Genomic DNA, 18,809 nt, shown 5'->3' with positions numbered 1-18,809 from the left:
AGATGCTCTGATGCAGCTGCTAAAAAGTAGCACTAAAATGCTTGATTTAGAAAAAAAAACAGAAACAAGAAACAAAAGCAAAATCTTTTTTCCCTTCAGATGAACCTTAAGAATATGTTATCCTGTGATCCAGTTTATATTGTGGCCTTTGGAAAGATTAGTTTGAGTAACTAAAGAAGTGGTGAGGTGATGTGGGGACAGTATGGACCAGCCAGGATATATAGAAGATTTTCTAACTTGAGGAAATAAGGAAACCCTCAGAAGTTTGAAGGAAAGGAAAGCTTTTTCCTCAGTGTAGGATCAAGTGGTTTTAACTGACATTTTAACTATTGGAGATGTTAAATCTCAGTGCTCTGAATACTTTTGAATATTGAAATGCTTGTTTGATTGTAAAAGTAAAGTAGCTACCAAAAGTTTAGAACCCACCTGTTCTAATTTGTGTATTAAGGTATTGTCATTTATTATCAGACCTTCTGATATGTGTTTATATGCTGCATTAAACTCCATTTCTCACGTAGAGAGCTCCTACTGAAGGATTCTTTTGTTTCTTAATGCAGTTTAAAATGTTGATTTCCAAATGCTAATGATGTGCTTTAAAATACAACAATAAGCCCATTAAGTATTAAAATGAGTTGTGGACTTCTGTTGTAGATGAAGTTTGTGAACTGCAGCTGTAAATTTGACGGGAATCTATACAACAAGTACCTCTACATGAGTTCAAAATTTTTGTTGGCTTTTGTATGATTAGTGTACAAGCTTAAGACATTGTCTATGTTGAGTTTCTCCTTTAAAATATTTATTCACTGTATAACACTTTCTATGACATAGTTCACAGAACTGTTCTGTACTGTTTTCCTTTGCCACTGGTATGAGAGGCTTTGGCAGAAAAGCGGTGATGTGGTTTATGTCAGTCACCCAGGGCAGTGAGTGTTCCTCTTCTTCCAGTTTAAGGTGCACAAGTTGATGCTCAACAAAGGAAAAGCTATTTTCAGTGGTCAGCTGGGTACCTGTGGCAGCACGCAGCACTGCTTGCTGGATGTGCTGTTCTGTGAACTGTGCCACAGTATTTCTTAAGGGTTTTGCAGTTGGTACTGGAGCAAGGCATAGACACTGCTTTTCCAAATTCCAAATACTGTTTGTAGTTGAGCAAGAGCTGCGTTACTGGATTAAAATGCATGGTGTTGTGTCATGCAGGCCTGTGGTTGCTGGACTCCCTGTTTGGTCTGCAGGGAAAAATTGCCTGCCAGGCAATTTTTAGTTCACTGGCTGGGAGTGCTAAGTAAGCTCAGTAGAGAAGGAATGGAGGCAGTGGCCCCAGCTAGAGCCATATTATACACAGTAGGAATACCACAAGTTCACTGGACAGCACTTTTGGCAGTCATGCAAGATGTGTCTCTCTTAAGTTTTTTTTTTGTTGAATTAACTCACTCATAAAATGGACCTTTGAGCTTACCTAATTGGACTGGTAGAATTGGATTGTTCTGGGTTTTCCTGCTGGGGACTTGGCAGACCCTGATCATGGCCCAACAGCAACCACAGGAATAGTCTTCCCTTCTCTTAATGGAGGAAAACCTGTTGAGGGAGTTAGCGCTGCTCTTTGTGCTGGGAAGTCAGAGCCTTGTCATGTCTTCTTCTCTTGAGAATGTAGTTTCATCAAAATGCAAGCTGTATGAAACTGCCCCATCCTTACTATCCTTACTTTATCCCTTTGCTTTTCCTTGAGTGCTTTATAGTGGCTTCCTTCTGAGGTACTGAACAGTTTCATGAATAGTGCACAGGGTTTGTTGCTCAGCAGCCAAGGCTCACAGTGGGTCTAGGATCTCTGGATCTCTGCCCTGTGGCAGGTCAGATTTCATTTGCAGAAGATACACTTGCATTTTGGTAGGTGGTGCCCATGTGATAACACAGTATTGCAGTCCCAACAAATTACAGCGCAGAACATTTTGATTCTAGCTTTGAAGACCACAGAGGACATCCCTATACAATACTATAGACAAAGTGTGGAAGAAGGAATTGTTGCAAGGCCCTGTAGGCTGTCACTGCCAGTCAAGACTACAAACTGTAGCAAAACTTGTGGCATCATTCAATTAGTCTCTTGACATCCTTTGATTGAAATTTGAGCAATGACAAGATTTTTTTTAGACAAGTTGGGTTAATAGCATCATCTAGATGCTGTAGTTTTGACCTTGCAGTAAGGGCTCTTGATATGAATTCTTCATGTTGTCCTAATGCAGCAAGATTCCTCTTCCCCTGTCCCCTGTTAAGGCAGTAATGTACTGTTCCCATGCTTTTGTAAAGTGCGTTCAAAGCCCCTCTACTGGCTGTTAAACCAGTGTCAGAATTCACATCTTGTTTAGAGTTTAAAATTTACACCTATGTTACAATGCTTGAAGTCTTTCAGCTCCTCTAGAGTGAGTTCAGAAATGGAAATCTTGAGTCATATTCTAAGACAATTTAGTTGGTGGGCTAGAAGTTGTGCCCCTAAAGGTAACTTTGCTTTCAGCTGACTAATACCTGCTGCAGTCATGACTTCTTTTGCCACCTGCCCTGTTTCAGTCACAGTACTGCCTGCTACTTCACAAACACCCAAATGCATGTTCAAAATTTTAGAAACAAAGAAACCCCATAATCCGTTCAAGCTCAAGACAATGTCTACTTCTTCTAGACCAAAGCCAGAAAAATTTACTAATGTGCATGAAGTATATCCTGCTCAAGTTTTCTTTTTTGTTCGCTTAGTTCTCGAACCAGACAGTGCTAGCAGAAACTGTGAAGTTTGAAGACAAGTGTTTGCAGAAAGTGTAGTCTGTTTTCATTAATCTAGTTGATAGTGTTGAAGGAAAACCGGCAGAATTTAGTAAAATTTATAGGATTTTAATTTAGGTATTAGCAGGCAGTTGTAAATTAGCAGAAACTCGCTTGTCTGTAGCTGTGAAGATGATAGAATTATCACTTTACTACAAAAAAAAATTTGAACCTGCCTTCTCCTGGCATCTCTCGGTCTAAAGCCTTACATGACCTGGTCAGACACTTTCTCTTTACTGTTTGGCTACTCTGTAATTCAGCTGTTGCTGTCCTCATGCCGGAGTTGAGGTTCCGCTGCCTGCATGGTCATTCTGCACCAACAAGGGCTGGAAGCAGCCCATGTTCTTTTTCTCCTTGTCAGAGAGTGTTTATCCCTCTCCAGCCAAGAACCAGAGTAGAGCTGCAGTATGTAGGTATCAGTAAGTGCCAGGATTGTATTATGCTGACAATGTGTTGTGGTGCTTCTCTGATAACACTTGATTCCTTCACAAGAAAGGTAGAAATTACTGTGAGCTGGATTTGGTACATCCCATATCTTGTTTACCTCAGGACCTGCATATTTAGGAAGCTGTGCAAAACTGTAAGCGTTGTCCTTTTTAGGACCAGATGGGCATTACTCCCAGCTTGTGTTCTAAATACTTTGTTTTCTCTTTGTTTTCAGTAACTAAGGTGCTGACAAGTTTTGACTTCTTCATCCTCATAAACATGAGTGAAGTTCAGGCTATGGTAGAATTCTCCGTGGAGCTCCACAAATTCTTCAATGTGGATTTGTTTCAAAGAGGGTATGTAGCATGTTTTTTCAGACTTTACTCTGTTGGATGGCTAATGTGGAAAGACCTTAATGGATACTGTGTCATATAGTGTTGCTTCATGTGTTACTGACTATTTTTATAGTGATTTGAATTTTTTTTATTCTATATTGGAAAGTCATATTCTTTCTAGGATTTAAAATTAAATATTAGAATAATTTTTTCTTAAAACCGAAGTTGTAATACAATATTTTTGTCTAATTGGAGATGAGGGAGAACCTGCAGGTATGGAAAGTATGTTATATTCTTACCCAGGCCTTTACCCTAGCATGTCTTAATTTCTGTAATCCCTTTTGTTTGAAATATGATAGGTGTTTCTCTTCAATATTTTAAAAATGGTCTTGTCCCAATTAACCTCCTCGTTTATCAGTTTGGCAGTGGAGAATTTCACCAGCCTCTCTCCTCTCACTGTGCTGTGCCTCCCGTTACTCAGGACTCCATGCTGTCTCTTTAGACTCTCCTGGGCTCCTCTTACTCCACCTTATCTCTGTAGAAGTCTTTTTCACATTCCTTTCATTTGATGTTACATGATTGTCCTAGATTATTTTCTAAGGTCCTTGTTTCCCATTTCTATGCCGAAAATAATCCTTTGTAGCTTATTTTGGAGCTATTAAAGATTATTGGTCCTTTAGTGTTGCGGTACATTAGCCTTCTGTCAATCCTCAAGTAGACTACAGTAAAAATGCCTGCTAGAGTTGAGGCTGTGTTAGTGTTTACAGAGACAGAACAAGGTGTATCAGTGTTGATTTATGATAGCTGCCTTTTACAAAACAGCGTTGAGTAGCTTTCCTCAGAAATATTTTAGTGACGAGAAAATAATTAGTGTTTTTAGCCTTGTCTTCGTTCAAGACACATGTCTGTGTATTGTTTCAGTACAGCTAGGGGGGTTTTTTTGACAGAAGTGGTGACCCATTATGCTTGCTACAATATGCAGTCCAAGTGTGTACAACAAACTGTCCCGTTTTAAGGGAAAATTATAGTTTCACTCTTCATTGGAACAGAAGGATTAAGGAAGGCTTAAGAGGTCTGGGAAAACACTGAGAATATTCTAATTACTTCAACAAAAAACCACAGTTTTTTGAACTGTAGCCTTTTTAATCTCTGAAATCAGTGAGGAAGGAGGGGGTGGAACATGGCAGCACGTTTACTCTAGTAGAGAACTCAAAGTGAAGGAAGAGTTTTGGTTGTCGTAACCTTACAATTTTAATGGTTCCTCAGATAGGTAGTTGAGAAACAAAGCACAGCAATATAATTACCAGTGCTTTATCTGGTGTATTTCTTTTTAGCTTACTCTTGCAGTAAGCTAAAAATCAGTAAATTTACAGGACAAGTTCAGAGAGGTGGAATGCTGACACAATGAAAAAAGTGACATGAGGAAGTACTTCTCTGGTTTCAAGCTGAACCTTTAACTCTGGGCACATTCCTGTAGAAATTAATGTCAGGAAGAGGAGAGAACTTCCAGAATAATTTGACAGACTGAGAAATGTGACTATTGCAATAAATTCAATTTGGGTAGGTTCCAGTATTTTTCTAGGAAACTGTTTATTTGAGACAGGATGTAATACTTTTGTTGCTGGAGGAGCTCTTGGATAATGGATTGAATGAGCAGAAAAGGAAATCTTTAGTTTCATTGTTAGCTTCCTATTATTTAGCTACCACTATATTTAGCATGGTTTGTGTCACCAAAATCTGGTATGGAATTGATTGTATTGTGTGGATTCAAGCCTTCCTAATGTGGCATGCTTGTCTCATGGAGTAAAAAACATCATGACCTTCTGAGCTGTGTAGAATAAATGTCAGCTATTGCAAGTAATCACGTCAAGTGCCTTCTTAAAACTTAGTAGATTTTTATCCAAAGTATTTGTTTGCAGAGTGAGTCGAGATTCTCACTCATTTGATTACTGGAGAAGTCATCATTCCCAGCCTAAATTTCCTTCTGACCAGTTTTAGTTGTTTTTCTTTACAGCTTTGTCTTGTGTTTAGAATAATTTTATCAGTCTGAAAGTTCACCCTTATGTGTTTTAGGTATAAATCATTTGTCCCTTCAGTTAAATATGAACTGACATGAGTTTGGCCATTGGAATTTGTGACACATTCCCCACCTTTTCGGTATAGTCCCCATACCCTAATATCCAGTCAAACTCATTTTACTCTCTTCCTGCCTTTATAACTATTTGAAGAAATCTGTCAACTCTTGCATCCAGCTGTATCATATTTTCTTGGATGTGTATATGTAGTGGCACTATAGTTGCCAGAAGCACTTATGACTGTGTTTACACTAACAATTAAATTTAGTATTTAGGGTACGAATTACTAAAAGCAGTGTTGATGTCCCTACTTCTGTGTGATTCCAGAGTTACTTCAGACTAGATTTTAACCTCATCTTCTGGAGCAGATGTTTTGTATCATGAGTGTAATTTGAAGTTGTTTGTATAAGTATTTGGTTCAGACCTTTTTGTGCCGCCAGGGGTTGAAGTGCATTTTGTGACAGGTAGATCAGAGTAGTTCAGCTTCCTTGGGAGACATCTAGGTTCTGTGACTGGAAAGCTCTCAGTGAATTGAACCAGCACTTAGCAAACTGGGGTCATTGGAGAAAGTGCCTCAAAACCACGCTGTTGATCTAAACTGGTCTAAACAGTGCATACTGAGCTAAAATGTCTCATAGTATTTTACTCAAGGTTATATTTATATGAAGGGTTATAAATATATTATCTCCTAAGATACCCTCTGAAGCAGACTATTTTTGTTACTTTTAGATAACTGTTACTATTCCAAGAAGTGGTAACAGACAGTGCAGACACTTGATTGTAATAGGATATTTGTCTTATGTATCCAATACAGCTATTTTGTTCTGTTTTCTTATAACTGTGCCATTTGCTTTAAACCCAGCTTGTTACAGAAGGCTCCACTGGTTTATTTTTATCTGTCAATTTCATTCAAAGAAGACTTCACACAGTTTTTGTTTTGAACTAGTGAGAGGTGATGATAGGAATTTTTGCCCAAACGGAGATTGATATGCAAGTTTTGTGTGACAAAATGAATTAAAGAAATGTATTTGTTTGGGACCTGTGAGAATGATAGTCTGAGACAGTGAAGTTTCAGGCTGTTTTGTCATCTTAGCTTGTAAAAGTTTCAGTGAGGTGTAGGCTCTATAGTACTGATCTATAAAGACAAAGGAAGCAGTCTGCTTGACTGCAAAAGTGGAGAATGAGTTGAGTGGAAAATTGGTTGGATGATTCGGCTCAAGGAGTTGTGGTCAGTGGTGCCAAGTCCAGCTTAAACTGGTGACTAGTGGCACCTCCCATGGACTGATATTGGGTCAGTAGTCTCAACAATCTTTGCACAGAATCATAGAATGACTTGGGTTGGAAGGGGCATTAAAGATCATCCAACCCTCCTGCCATAGGGGAGGCACCTTCCATTAGACCAGGTTAGAGCCCCATCCACCCTGGCCTTGAGCACTTCCTGGGATGGGGTGATCACAGCTTCTCTGGGGAGCCTGTTGCAGTGCCTCACCACCCTATGACTAAAAGAATTTCTTTCTAATATCTCATCTAACCCTACCATCCTTCTGCTTAAAGCTGTTCAAGTTCAAAGATTTTACTGTAAAAACAGGTCGGTTACCTCCTCGTGTACATACATTTTGTATGTGTCAGCATACATATGTGTCTTGAACTGAGGTATAAATGTGTTCAGAATGTCTGATTCCAAACAACTGGTTACTGAAAGGGCCCCAGTACTTTGTAGTGCTCAGTTGAAGTTCCCATGTTCCACCTTGGGTTGATGGATCCTGATTTCTAACTTGGGACAGTTATACCTTTTCTTTGGGTAGGGAGAAGAGTTTCCTGGTGACCTTCACTTGTGAGAAGATGAGATTTGCATTTCACTGGAGCTGTGTATTGTTTTTTACCTGTAAATGGCAAATCTAATGAGCTAAAGAGACTTAGCTAGTAGTTTGTAGTTTAGTATAGTGCATATGTTGCCGCAAGATCTTCTTTGAAGATAGTTTTCATCTACGTTTTCCCCATCTCTGTGCATTCTTATAATCCCACTGTTAAGTTCTTTGTCACTAATCTTTTGTTACTTTGTCAGTAGTATGCATGCACACATAACTGGTCAAAGCTGGATGTAGAATACTCTTAATAGTAATGTCTCTGTGTTTTGCTTTTTTTTTTTTTTTTTGGTACCATTTTGATTTCTAAGGTACAATATGTGCAGTTTCATAGTGGGTTTCAGAAAAAGAACTTGCTAATGTTTTTTTGGTGGTGTAAATCTGTTGTTACATAAGCTATGAGGAGAGGAAGTAAACTAAAGTATTAACTGTAGCTCTTTATTGCACATTTACTGCTCAGTGTGTCTTAGTTTTCTATTATTTTACTTTGTTTTGGGTTAAAGGATTCTTGTAAAACGGCATGAAGAACTTACATTAGTAATGTAAGTCTGCCACGCTTCTTTAAAGTCTTTTTGCTTTTAACTGTTGGGTAACAGATGGAGGACTAATACTAAATACCATACACAGGAGAGACTTCTGCAGATTCTAACCTAAAACATATTTTTGGAGATGTATCATATCTGAAAGGTTATTGGTAAGATTGCAGCATAAGTTGCTTGTGAACCTAAATCTTATTAAAAGTCAAAGGAATTTAAGCTTCAGAGACTACTGAAAATTTAGCTTTATGATATTCTTCTATTCCATAGATTTACGTTTTTCCATGTGTAGGTACTTACTGATGTGTCTGAGCAGCATTGACATTTTATGCATCCATGCATGTGGTTATGTAATGGAGCTTGAAAGAAAATAACACTGAATCAGAATATGAAATTTAATGAATCTTATTATGATTACTTAGTAATGTCATGAGAAACAATGCATTATATGTATTGTTTTCTGGATCCAGTCTTTTGCTTACATTAATTTTAAATTTTTTAACAGAAAATTGAAAGTCAAAATGTATTCTTCCAGGAGGACAACTTTTCTTCCTCCTGGCTATATCAGAAATGAAAAGGTTTTATCCTTAAATGGAGAAGCAGCCCTTGATCATGGATTGTGTTGCTAGCATACGATAGAATAACAAACTCTTGATGGAAAAGGAGCATTCGGGTTCACCTGTTTGGTTTTCTTTTTAATTCATAAAGCTCAGACATACTTGTACTTTCAAAGTATGTTTCTGTATGACATATTTTTCTGGAAATAAGTGTTGTGAATTGCCTTCTGACAGGATAGCTTATCTTTTGAAGTATTGTACTGTGATCTTTACTTAATGTAATGCATCTTTACAAAGAGAGAAGAAAGCTGTCAAATTTGTCTAACAGTTGTAAGATGAGCTCTGTTCTTCAGCTTCTTACAGTAATACAAATAGCAATTATACAGGTTTAAGATTTGGAGGGTTAGGCTGTAAACTTGAGGGAATAGTCTGTCTAGGAAAAATTATGCAAATATTTTTGGTCTTGGGGTTGGTTTTTGTTGTTGTTGTTGTTTTGTTGTTTCATTTTTTTTTTAAAGTGGATCAGTTTCTGATTCTAGTTCATCAGTGGATGCACACACACAGAGGCTTGCTCTGAGGCTAGAAAGGGTAAGACTGGGAATGACCAGGGGAAAAGTCTTCTTTTAAATTGCCATTGCTAAGAAGTTGAAACTTAGTATCATCAATTATCCTATTAGCCCGTGTGATGCAGGATGTCTGAGACACCAATGACATGGTCTGGTCCTAAAGAGCAGTTACAATTTAAAAGACAGAATCTTGTCTTCTAAAATATAAAGTCTTATTTTTGTTGGAAATAGAGGTTAGAAAAGTAAGTGGAAAGCTGAGCACCGTTGCCTTTGAGAAATTAAGGTTTTTTGAAGCACACTGAAGACATGAGGAGGTGGTTCTGCTTTTCTTCTTCAGTTCTCTGAAGTGCAGTGCCTGTATTAGGACACTTACAGCCACACAGGGAAGCTTGTCTGGGGGTCAGCTGGAGCCACTGTAAACTGGACTCCTACTTTTGAATCCTCCTCCCCACTGTCCTCCGTGGTAATTCCTAGAAGTCTATACTCCAGTTTAAGAAACTAAATGAGATCCCGATGCTACAGTTTTTAGCTACGTAGTCTAACCCATAAAGATGATTGTACAGATGCTTATTTCTTCAGTCATTATTCATAGAGGTGTAGCTAAGAGTTGGTAGTAGCAGTTGTCCTGAGGGAGTGTTTTTTTCCCTGCATCCCCCATATTCAAAAAATATCACTTCAATGTTTTGTAATGTTTATGGGTACTCAGTGCATCTTCCAGATGTCTCAGACATGGGGTACAAATTTCAAATCACCTGAATTTTAATCAGATTTTAGCACTTATGCTTAAGTAGTACTTTTGGACATTTTAAAAGTAACAACTTTTGCAATTGAAATTAAAATTTTGCAATGGTAAACATTTTTTCAACTCAGAATTAAAGCTTTCTAATGGCATCCCATCTCCTCCAGACATTCAATTTGGTAAAATTCCATTTTCTAAGAACAAAAAGATAAAGAGCTCAGGTGCCTATTTATACCATGTTGCTGCCTTTCCGGACCTGACAGCACCATGGTAGGCACAGCTCTTTGGTGTGACAGTGATGTGGCATAATTTGCTCTCCTTTGGGACTGCTTTTGGAGGGGTCTGTGTAATTCATTCTTTCTTTATGCAATTGAAGAAATAGGGGTCTTGTGTATATAAGACCAAGTACCATTTCATACTGCAGTAACAATTGTACTCAGCATGTCTTGCCTTGAGATCTGTCAGGAGAAACATGATCAATGAGTTTAGTTCAGTGAGGGAGTAAATGACAGTATAAGACAGGAATGAGTATAAAAGGATTTTGTCTGGAGAAGACCCATTCTTTAATTCTGCAGAAGATATAGCTATCAGCTGTGTGTAATATGAAGGTAGAATGGGCATAGGTGTTAGCTGAAGGCATCGCAACAATGATTTCTTGAATATGCATCTTCTTTTTCTAAATTGAGTTTTACTGAGTTCGGTATACTGGAGTGGCATGTGACAGCAGTAACAGTTTTCATTTTGTATTGAATATGTATTTAGTCACTAAAATTGCTACTTTTAGATTCTTTCAAGTGTTAGCACCTATATGTGCAGAAGTTTGTAGCTTGTGCATAGTCTTACAGGTCAGACCTGGCACTTGTATGAGCAACATGTGAGATGGTAGCTAAACCCTGAAAAATCTGTCATTCATAGGTTTTTTGCCTTATTTTTGTGTGCTTGGTTAACACACGTAATAGTTACAGCAGAAATATGATTATTTAAGTTAGTTTACCATCCATAGCTGTCTGAGGGAAGAGAAAGATGCTTTATCCTGTGTTTCAAAGTCTTGGCTGCCTCAGAACACAGCAGAGGTTTCTGGTATAGTGTCTTTCTGTGTCTCTTTTGTTGCTCATACGAGCTAATAATACATTTATGTATGCCTGTATCTGTAATCACAAATAGCACTTTAATGGATTGTCACAAACTGCAGAGAGCATATAGCTTTGTTGGAACAGGGAACCAAGCTCAGTCCCACCACCAAATGCAAACTCAGACTTGCTTCCTCCAGTCAGGTGCTTGCTTCAAAATCTCTTCCTCTTTTACCTCTTATGCCTCTGTATTCCACATAAAGTAACTCATCAGATTTTTGAATATTTTTCTAACCTTATTTCACCCTACTCATTTGCTCTTTCCCAGATTCTGACTCACTTTGGCCATGGGGGAAGAAGCTTAAAATACCTCCAAATACTTAGAGGCCCTCTAGACTGGACTATCATGTTCATGCTTATGCATACATAACTTCCTTCGTTGATTTGGAAAGTTTTAAAAGTACTTTAAAAATTTGTCTCATATTTTCTCCAAAAATAGGATGAATACCTTAGATTACATGATCAAGCCTCCACTGCTAATCATTTTCTATATATGTGTATTTTTACTGCAAGAAGTAGCGTCTAAGCTATTGGAGATGATCAGACTGGAGAGAAAAAAAAGAAGTGTATTTTTCACTTGTGCATGTTTCTTTGATGTGTTTGGTTATACCTGAGCACTGGGGTTTTTTTGGTGGGGGAGAGGGTAAGAGAGTATATCCAGCATGGCCTACTGTTGGTGCCATGAGCCCAAATCTGGTGTGAAACAGTGTTCTCATCTATGCATTTAGAGTTGGCCTGAGCATGTATCTGCATGTACCTGTGTGATATCCTCCGTCTTCTCCTGCTTTGTTTGTTCCTGCGTCATGTCAGTAAGATGGGCTTGCTTTTGGCAGCAGTGTAGTCAGGGATTGGGTTAAGCTGGCAGGAACACAGGGCTAATGGTATAGATCTTACATAGAGAGATCTGCTGGATAGCAGCTGCTTGAGCAGAGTGCTGGTGCTATCTGTGTGCCTGCAGTCATGCTTTTTTACCTTATGGCTGGTCAGCTTAACATGGTAAACCAGCAGAAAAATACTGGCAAAACCAGAATCATTCTGGGTTATGTTTTTTTAAATCTCCCTGGTCCACATCAGCATCAGGTATTCTGTCAGTGTAGTGCAGAAAGAGTATAAAGTATGCAGGAGGAGTGGGATGCCTATTTCTGTCACCAACTAGCTTTTGGGTTGGTTTAACTGTAATCCTGGACTGCGTCCTGAGAGAAATGTCCATAAAAGTTCCAGCCTCCATGTTAGGAGGACGACTCTTTGAACGGGTGAGGCCATTATGTCAGTATGATCTGCTTAATGAGAGCAGCCCAGAGATTAGAATGTTTTGAAACAAAACCTCTGTTTGAACTTCTACATTCATCTCAGCTGGCATCCCTGCCCCTAGGATACAGAGTTATGACAGACGTCAGGTATGTCAATTCTAATTTCCCTAAGCCCTCATGTGGAGATACAGAGCTCGTCTGGCAATGCCAGTTTGCAGTTTCCACCTCCCTTGCTGCTGGCAGCTTCATGCCACTGCAATGCCCTGCCCTGTGGGTTGTGCTGGCTGAGCTGCTGCATCTGACCAGTGTCTGGAACTGCTCTGCAAGTGGTGCATTGGTGTAATTGAGAAAGGTGTCAAATGTCTTGCAAGAGTTGAGTGCCTGGGAGGACAGGACAGAGGAAAAAGGGAAAACAGAATTTCTTAAACTTAATTTCTTGCAGAAGTCCTTATAATATAAAAGTTCACTCTAAATTTCAAGACATTATTCTTGACATTCCCTTACTATAAGGAAAGATAGGGTTTCCCAGATGACAGCTTGCTTGACTGGCAGAGAGAAGGAATCAGATTATTGCAGAAGTCAGAGAGATCCATCTCTGGTACTTGGCAGAGAAAGGGCCCCTAATCACCTCCAGAATGCCAAGTCCTTTCTGAAGGTCAGGTCTGAAAGGGTGAAGGAGGAGATGATAGAATGGCATCCAGAGCAGCAGAAACCCTCAGTTTCCAGCTCTGAAATGAGAACTTGGATTCTTCTTAAGTGGATTTTGCAGGTCCCAGTTTACTGGGAGCAGTGGTGGGAGGTCAGCCTCATAAGGGGAACAGAGTTAGATACCCAAATGCATGGAAAGTTTGAGGCTCCTCCGTGTATGTAATAAATCATACCTTGATGACCATCTCTGCACTTCAGTCATATTACTATGGATAGTGCTTCTTCTATGGAGTTTTTCTCTTTTCCTGATCATATTCTTCTCACTCTTCATCTCATATTACTTTTGCATGACTTTCTTTCAGCAATTTGTTTCCTAGCTTTCCTGAATACATTCCTAATTTCAAAATATTTTGGATACCATTTGAGATTTTCTGTGGTGCTTGTTACAGTTTTCTCAAAACAAAAGCCTTGGAAATATGTAGACTTTAGAAAAGCAACTCTTTTTTTTTTTTTTTTTTGCTTGCTTGTTTAATTGTTTTTTTAACTTGTTAAATAGGTTCAGCAGGTACTGTGTGTCATCAGGGTATCCAGCTTGTGGAACCTAGCAAGAGAAAAAGGCATTTGGCTACTTAGTGTGTTTGTTCTCCTGTAATTTGTTTCATTTATTTAAACTGGCATCAGAAGTTTAATTCTTGTGAGTGTGCTGATTAGGGTAGGTCTTAAGAGATGGAAGATACTTTTGCTGTATGAGGTGGCTCTGTCATGGCAAAAAGTCTCTTCAAGAGCAGTAACTCTTTTATGAAGGGGAAAAAAGTAGAATTTTTGCTTTTCAGTCTTGAATGCTCACTTTACTTTTTGACACTCATAAGCTTTTAGGATCATCAGAATTCAGAGCCTTGACTTACGCTTAGAGTCTTGACAGATCTTGACTTACATTGCTAGATTTTTATTACTTTCTTGTGACATTGTTCTGGTAATATTCTCAGATTATTTCTTAAGACTTATGTTAATAATAAATGCATAAATATAGAGTGCAGTCAGCAGTTCTGCTTCTAAGTGTTTTTGGAGTTTAAACTCTTGAAGTTGAGGGAAAAAAATAACTACTGGAAGTGGCAGTACAATTTGTATTATTTCTGAGCATGGAGCCCCACCACTAGCTCAACCTTTCTTAAGCCCATGTCATGTCACTGAAGGGAACACTTTCTCCCCTGGCTGGGTGATCCTGTCTTCTGTTAACAGCCCCTACTGGATTCTTTTTTTTCCCCTTTCCAGTTGGATGAGCATGTTGGGTTGTTTTACCACAGAGTTGATGGAATATCAAAACTTACTTGAAGAGGGACAAAAATTCATAAAAGAGGTTTTGGTCTGCAAAATGGCAGAACCTGTGGCAGTTCTGGCTTAAGGTGATTTAAATGAATTGTGAAAATGAGCCTTGCTTGAAGGAAAAAAGACACTTCTAAATCTGAGATACAACTTTTCTTTCTCATTGTGCTAGTAACATCTCAGAGCAGTATGTTACATTGTTTATTTATTTATTACAATTGAAACTACAGTGTTTCAATTTAAAAAATGATAGGAGCTAATGTGACTTTCATGAATGACACAGTTAACTACAGGGGAAAAGATGAAGATGTTGGTAAGTGATGAAAGTGATGACCTACCTTTTTTGATGCATCTTATATAAGATATGGTAGCTCACATGGGCTCTTTTGTCATAATTTTTAGCAACAGTGTTTTTTGTGGTACTTGGTTTTCCATCTCTGATTAAATATTTGCTATTTGTTGTTAAAACAGAGATTGCCTTTCATTAAAATAAGGTGCAAAGTGAATTGTAAAGTTTGTATACTTTTTACTGACAGATGAGAGGAACAGAATTGCACAGCTGCAAAGCTTACAAAATTTGAAAGACTAGTGAATGCCACAAAATGAGTTATCTTCTGGTCTCCCATCTGCTGTGTTTGCTAAACTTTGATTTCAAAATTAACATGTCTTAGTAAAAACTGATGCCTGTTTGCAAGGGGTGAAGCTTATAAAATTGTGGCCCTGTATACTAGGATAACTTAACACCCCATACTTTTCTTCCCTGGAAAGTGAAAAGTTCCAAACCACAAAGTGGTGAAACAGTTGTGATCTATCATTTCTAAGGCTAGAATACTGAATCAAAAAGTCAAGTGAAAAGTCCTTTCAAGCTAAATAAATAGAGTTGAAAAGTTGTAATAAGAGAAAAAGAGAAATCATTATTCCTGAAGAAAAGCTTTATGGGACTGTTGTTCTTTAAAGATGTAAGGAAATTTAGTATGATTTCCTTCTTTTTTTCTTCAATGAGAACAGGAAATAGAAGAGGAGCTAAAATTATAAACATAGACTAATATAAGTTCTATTTGATTAAATAAGAGTTCATCTAGTACTGCATGTTTATGTGTCTCTTTAAAAAAGCAATACTTATTTGAGACTGTTCCCCTTTCAAGTTTTTTTAATAGATGTTCATAACCATTGTAGGAATTCTTGCTGAGTGTGTCTTGTGGAAAATATGTGGTGAAAAGGCTTTTATAATAATAAGGCAAAATCTCCAGCTGTATTTACTTTCCCCTCTCTCCTGTTTTACGTATTTAATCCTGTTTCATAACAAGTTGCTGTGACTTAGTTGAGGTATTAGTCTCCCAAATAACTCTCGTCAAACTTTTGGTCTAATTACTGTTTTGTTTATATATAAGACTGATTTGCAGAAATGTGTATTGTAGACATGTGAGGTACTTCAAAAAGTCATTAATTTTCAAGGAAACTTTCTTTCAAACAAATGAGAACCTCTTATCTATTTCCTGTAAGTTTGCCCATTGTGTTATTCATCTTAATAAAAGTCAGCTGGGAAATACATGGATTTTTCATTGGAGGGATTGCTAAAAGATTTTAAACATAGGGCATGACAGTTTTCCTGCTGCTCAAGTACCTGTATTAGAATTTCTCAGATAAATCTCACAATTATAGCAGAGTATAATCTAATATTGGTCCTTATTAGAAGTACTTATTACAAAGTGATTGCAAGATAAGAATTTTCCTGTGTGTTCTATACTTGTATTAAATAATTCCCTCTCTAGATAAGCCCTGTAACTAGTTTGGTGTCCATTTGGTATTCTGTGAGCCCCAACTGGGTTTGGTGGGATTAAATTTTTATAGATGACTGCTCATGTCTCCTGGTGAGGAACAAGTCTAACCATTTCTGGTTTTAATTTTGCACTTCAATAATCAACATTTTACTGCTTGTGCTTTATTCTGTCTTTCTCTGTTCTCTTATTTCTGTTCCATTGCACCTTATTTTACTTCTGTTCCGATTTTCCTCTTAACCTGGATTGCCTTTTTACAGAATGCTTATGAGGTTACAAAAAAAATCTGGCAAATTTGTGGTAATGTTTGAGATAGAGTATTTATATTCCACAGTCATATGGAATGCTTTAAACATTGGTGATGTACTCAGATTGCCTAGAAAAGTATGTTGGCAGTTGTCAGTATTGGCTTGTAACTGTGTGAAATACTAAATGTCTTTACTGCTTCTAAATTTTTTTTTTTTATAAATCCATGAAAGAATTAGGGATATAGGATCTCTCCAGTAGCAAGGGGCTTATCTTGTAGAACAGAGCAGTGTTGAACAGAAATAAAGGAATATTTTTTCTCATCATTGGATCCTTTCAATATTTTGCTGACTCAACCTCTCACTGCAGTGGGAGTTTCTGTTAATGTCCATTTGCTTCCGTGGGAAGAGGCGTGACCTGTAGAAGACACAGCTCTGCCAGCCTCAGTCTGATGCTGCCTCCATGGAATCACTGCACCCAGAGCTGCCTGTTCCTCTGGAGACTTGCTCTTTCCATTCCCTTGCAGTTCCTCATTTCACCATCTGTGTTTGCAAGGCAGTGCTTCATCTCCAGCTGTTTTCTCCTGCACTGAATGAGTCGCGCTTACCTGAGCCACAGCTCACCTTGGAAAAAGGAGAAGTCTTAGTGCCAGTCTGCAGTGGAGGGTGTGGTTTTAATAGGGCCCTGCACTCAGTAGAACCCAAGAGCTCTCCTGAGGTTTTGCATATACAGAGTCACAGCTGTTCTTCCATTTGGTTAACTGATAAATTTAGAATCTGCCCTGCAGGTGACCCAATGTGCATGTGAGTTTTACAGTCCACAACATTCAGTGCTTGCTCTTGCTAATGTGACTGAGCGCACTGAAGTGTGCAGTGAGTGCAGTGGGATTTAGGGAAGAGGAAAGTTCAGACTCTGCTGGACACGCTTCTGCCTTTCCTCTTCCTGGCAAGAGGAACTGCAAAAAAAGTTTTACCTCAGTGAAGTGTGTTACAAAGCTTTTTCAGAATGTACACTTGCCTTGGAATATTCTTTCGCTGACAAAATTAAGTGGTTTTTCAATTAAATTCTTATGCAGCTACTGCCATAAATGCTTATATGCTTTTTTAATGCATGAGTTTTTTTTATTTTTACTAACAGTTGTACTTTATGACTGCATTTGCACACATTATTACCTGTAGTTCCATGTGGGAGCATTAAAAAGTCAAATCACTATTATTTCATACATTTCCATTTTTTGTCAGTAGTAACATACATTCCAATTATTGAATATTGATTATTGATAATAAAAAGAATATTTCATGCTTAGATTATAAACTGCCATCTTCCACAGATGTCATAAGAACTCCCTTACTTACACCTATCTAAATGAAGTTCCCCCATAGTGGGGATAAAAAAAGGAAACCAATGAATTTTCCTGTGTGGGAAAGCATTTTCTGGCACATGCCAGGTTTCTCAATCTTTAAGATTTTAATACAACTTGATGAACATGATTTAATCCTTTATACAGGATGGACAGTAGACGTGTCCTCTTCCTACAGGAGAGTAGCTATTCTAGCTGTTTATTTCAAAACACCTTTTTCTACAAGTTTTGTAGTGAGGACGCTAAGATCCTGATATCCTTGAGCTTTTAATATCATGGTTATGTATTTGCATATAATGACGTTGAGGATCAAATGACATAAACAGACACAAGCAGGCCTGTGCATGTATTTACTGAAGAATGATTGCATAGACTGGCTTTGACAGAAATCACCTGGATATTTATAAGCTGTCCACTTAGCTTTGCTTGTATGCTGTCTCAGCAGACATCTCAAATGTTTAGACTATCTCCCACATTACAGCAAAAGCAACGGTACCTTTTAGGGAATGGATGTCAAACTTCTTCAGGATAAAGATTTTAAGTAGTGCAACTAGGGTAGGAGATCTGGTATTCATCCTAGACCTCATGTCGGTGGCCAAGATACATAAACGTAAATGCTGTAAGCATTTAGAGAAGGAGGGGTTGGCAAATTTTCAGAGGTGGTATTGTAGGTCTTTTTTTTTTTTTTTTTTTCCTAAGTCAGTGACATTTGAAATTTAATACAAAGTGAAGATGCTGCCTTTCAGAGAAGCAAGTAAATCAGCTGTTGAGTGGGACTTTGCCTGTGTAGACTTAGGAAAACCAGGAGCTAGAATATGCTCTATTTGTGTGTTTGCAACTTGTTTTGTGTTCCAGTTCCCAACCACATGTGGTTTTTACTGTGTTGCCTTTCAGTCATCAAGTTGGAAATTGCTGAACCCTGTTTTTCAGGTTTCCTTTAACTTCTAGGATCACAGACTGATTCGGGGTAGAAGGAATAGTAGCATATCCTGCAGTTCTGACCCTCCTCCTGCTGAAAGAAGGGTCAGAGCTTGACACAAACCATGTCACTTGGAGCACTGTCCCCTCATGTCTTGAAAGCTTCCGTAAGGGGAGATTCTGTAGCTCATCTGTTCCAATGCATAAATATCCTTAAAACTGTTTCAAGTTCAATTTACTCAGCCTCCCTCTGGA

General features: G+C 38.2%; 1 protein-coding gene across 3 annotated transcripts in view; it reads left to right on the top strand.

Annotated features, from left to right (window-relative positions):
* Positions 1-18,809, top strand: part of FAM135A (family with sequence similarity 135 member A) — a 79,092-nt gene that overhangs the window by 14,864 nt on the left and 45,419 nt on the right. For all 3 annotated transcript variants that reach the window (XR_004496486.1, XM_015620635.3, XM_015620633.3), the window contains exon 3: positions 3,464-3,584. Coding sequence is in view for 2 of the 3 variants with exons in the window: in XM_015620635.3 (XP_015476121.1) it covers positions 3,508-3,584 (77 nt within the window). In the remaining variant the exon portion in view is untranslated. The remainder of the gene's footprint in view (positions 1-3,463; positions 3,585-18,809) is intronic.

Source organism: Parus major, chromosome 3 (assembly GCF_001522545.3).
Source record: "Parus major isolate Abel chromosome 3, Parus_major1.1, whole genome shotgun sequence".
NCBI lineage: Eukaryota > Metazoa > Chordata > Aves > Passeriformes > Paridae > Parus > Parus major.
The sequence above is the reverse complement of the archived record's forward strand: the minus strand, read 5'-3'. Positions and strand labels throughout refer to the sequence as shown.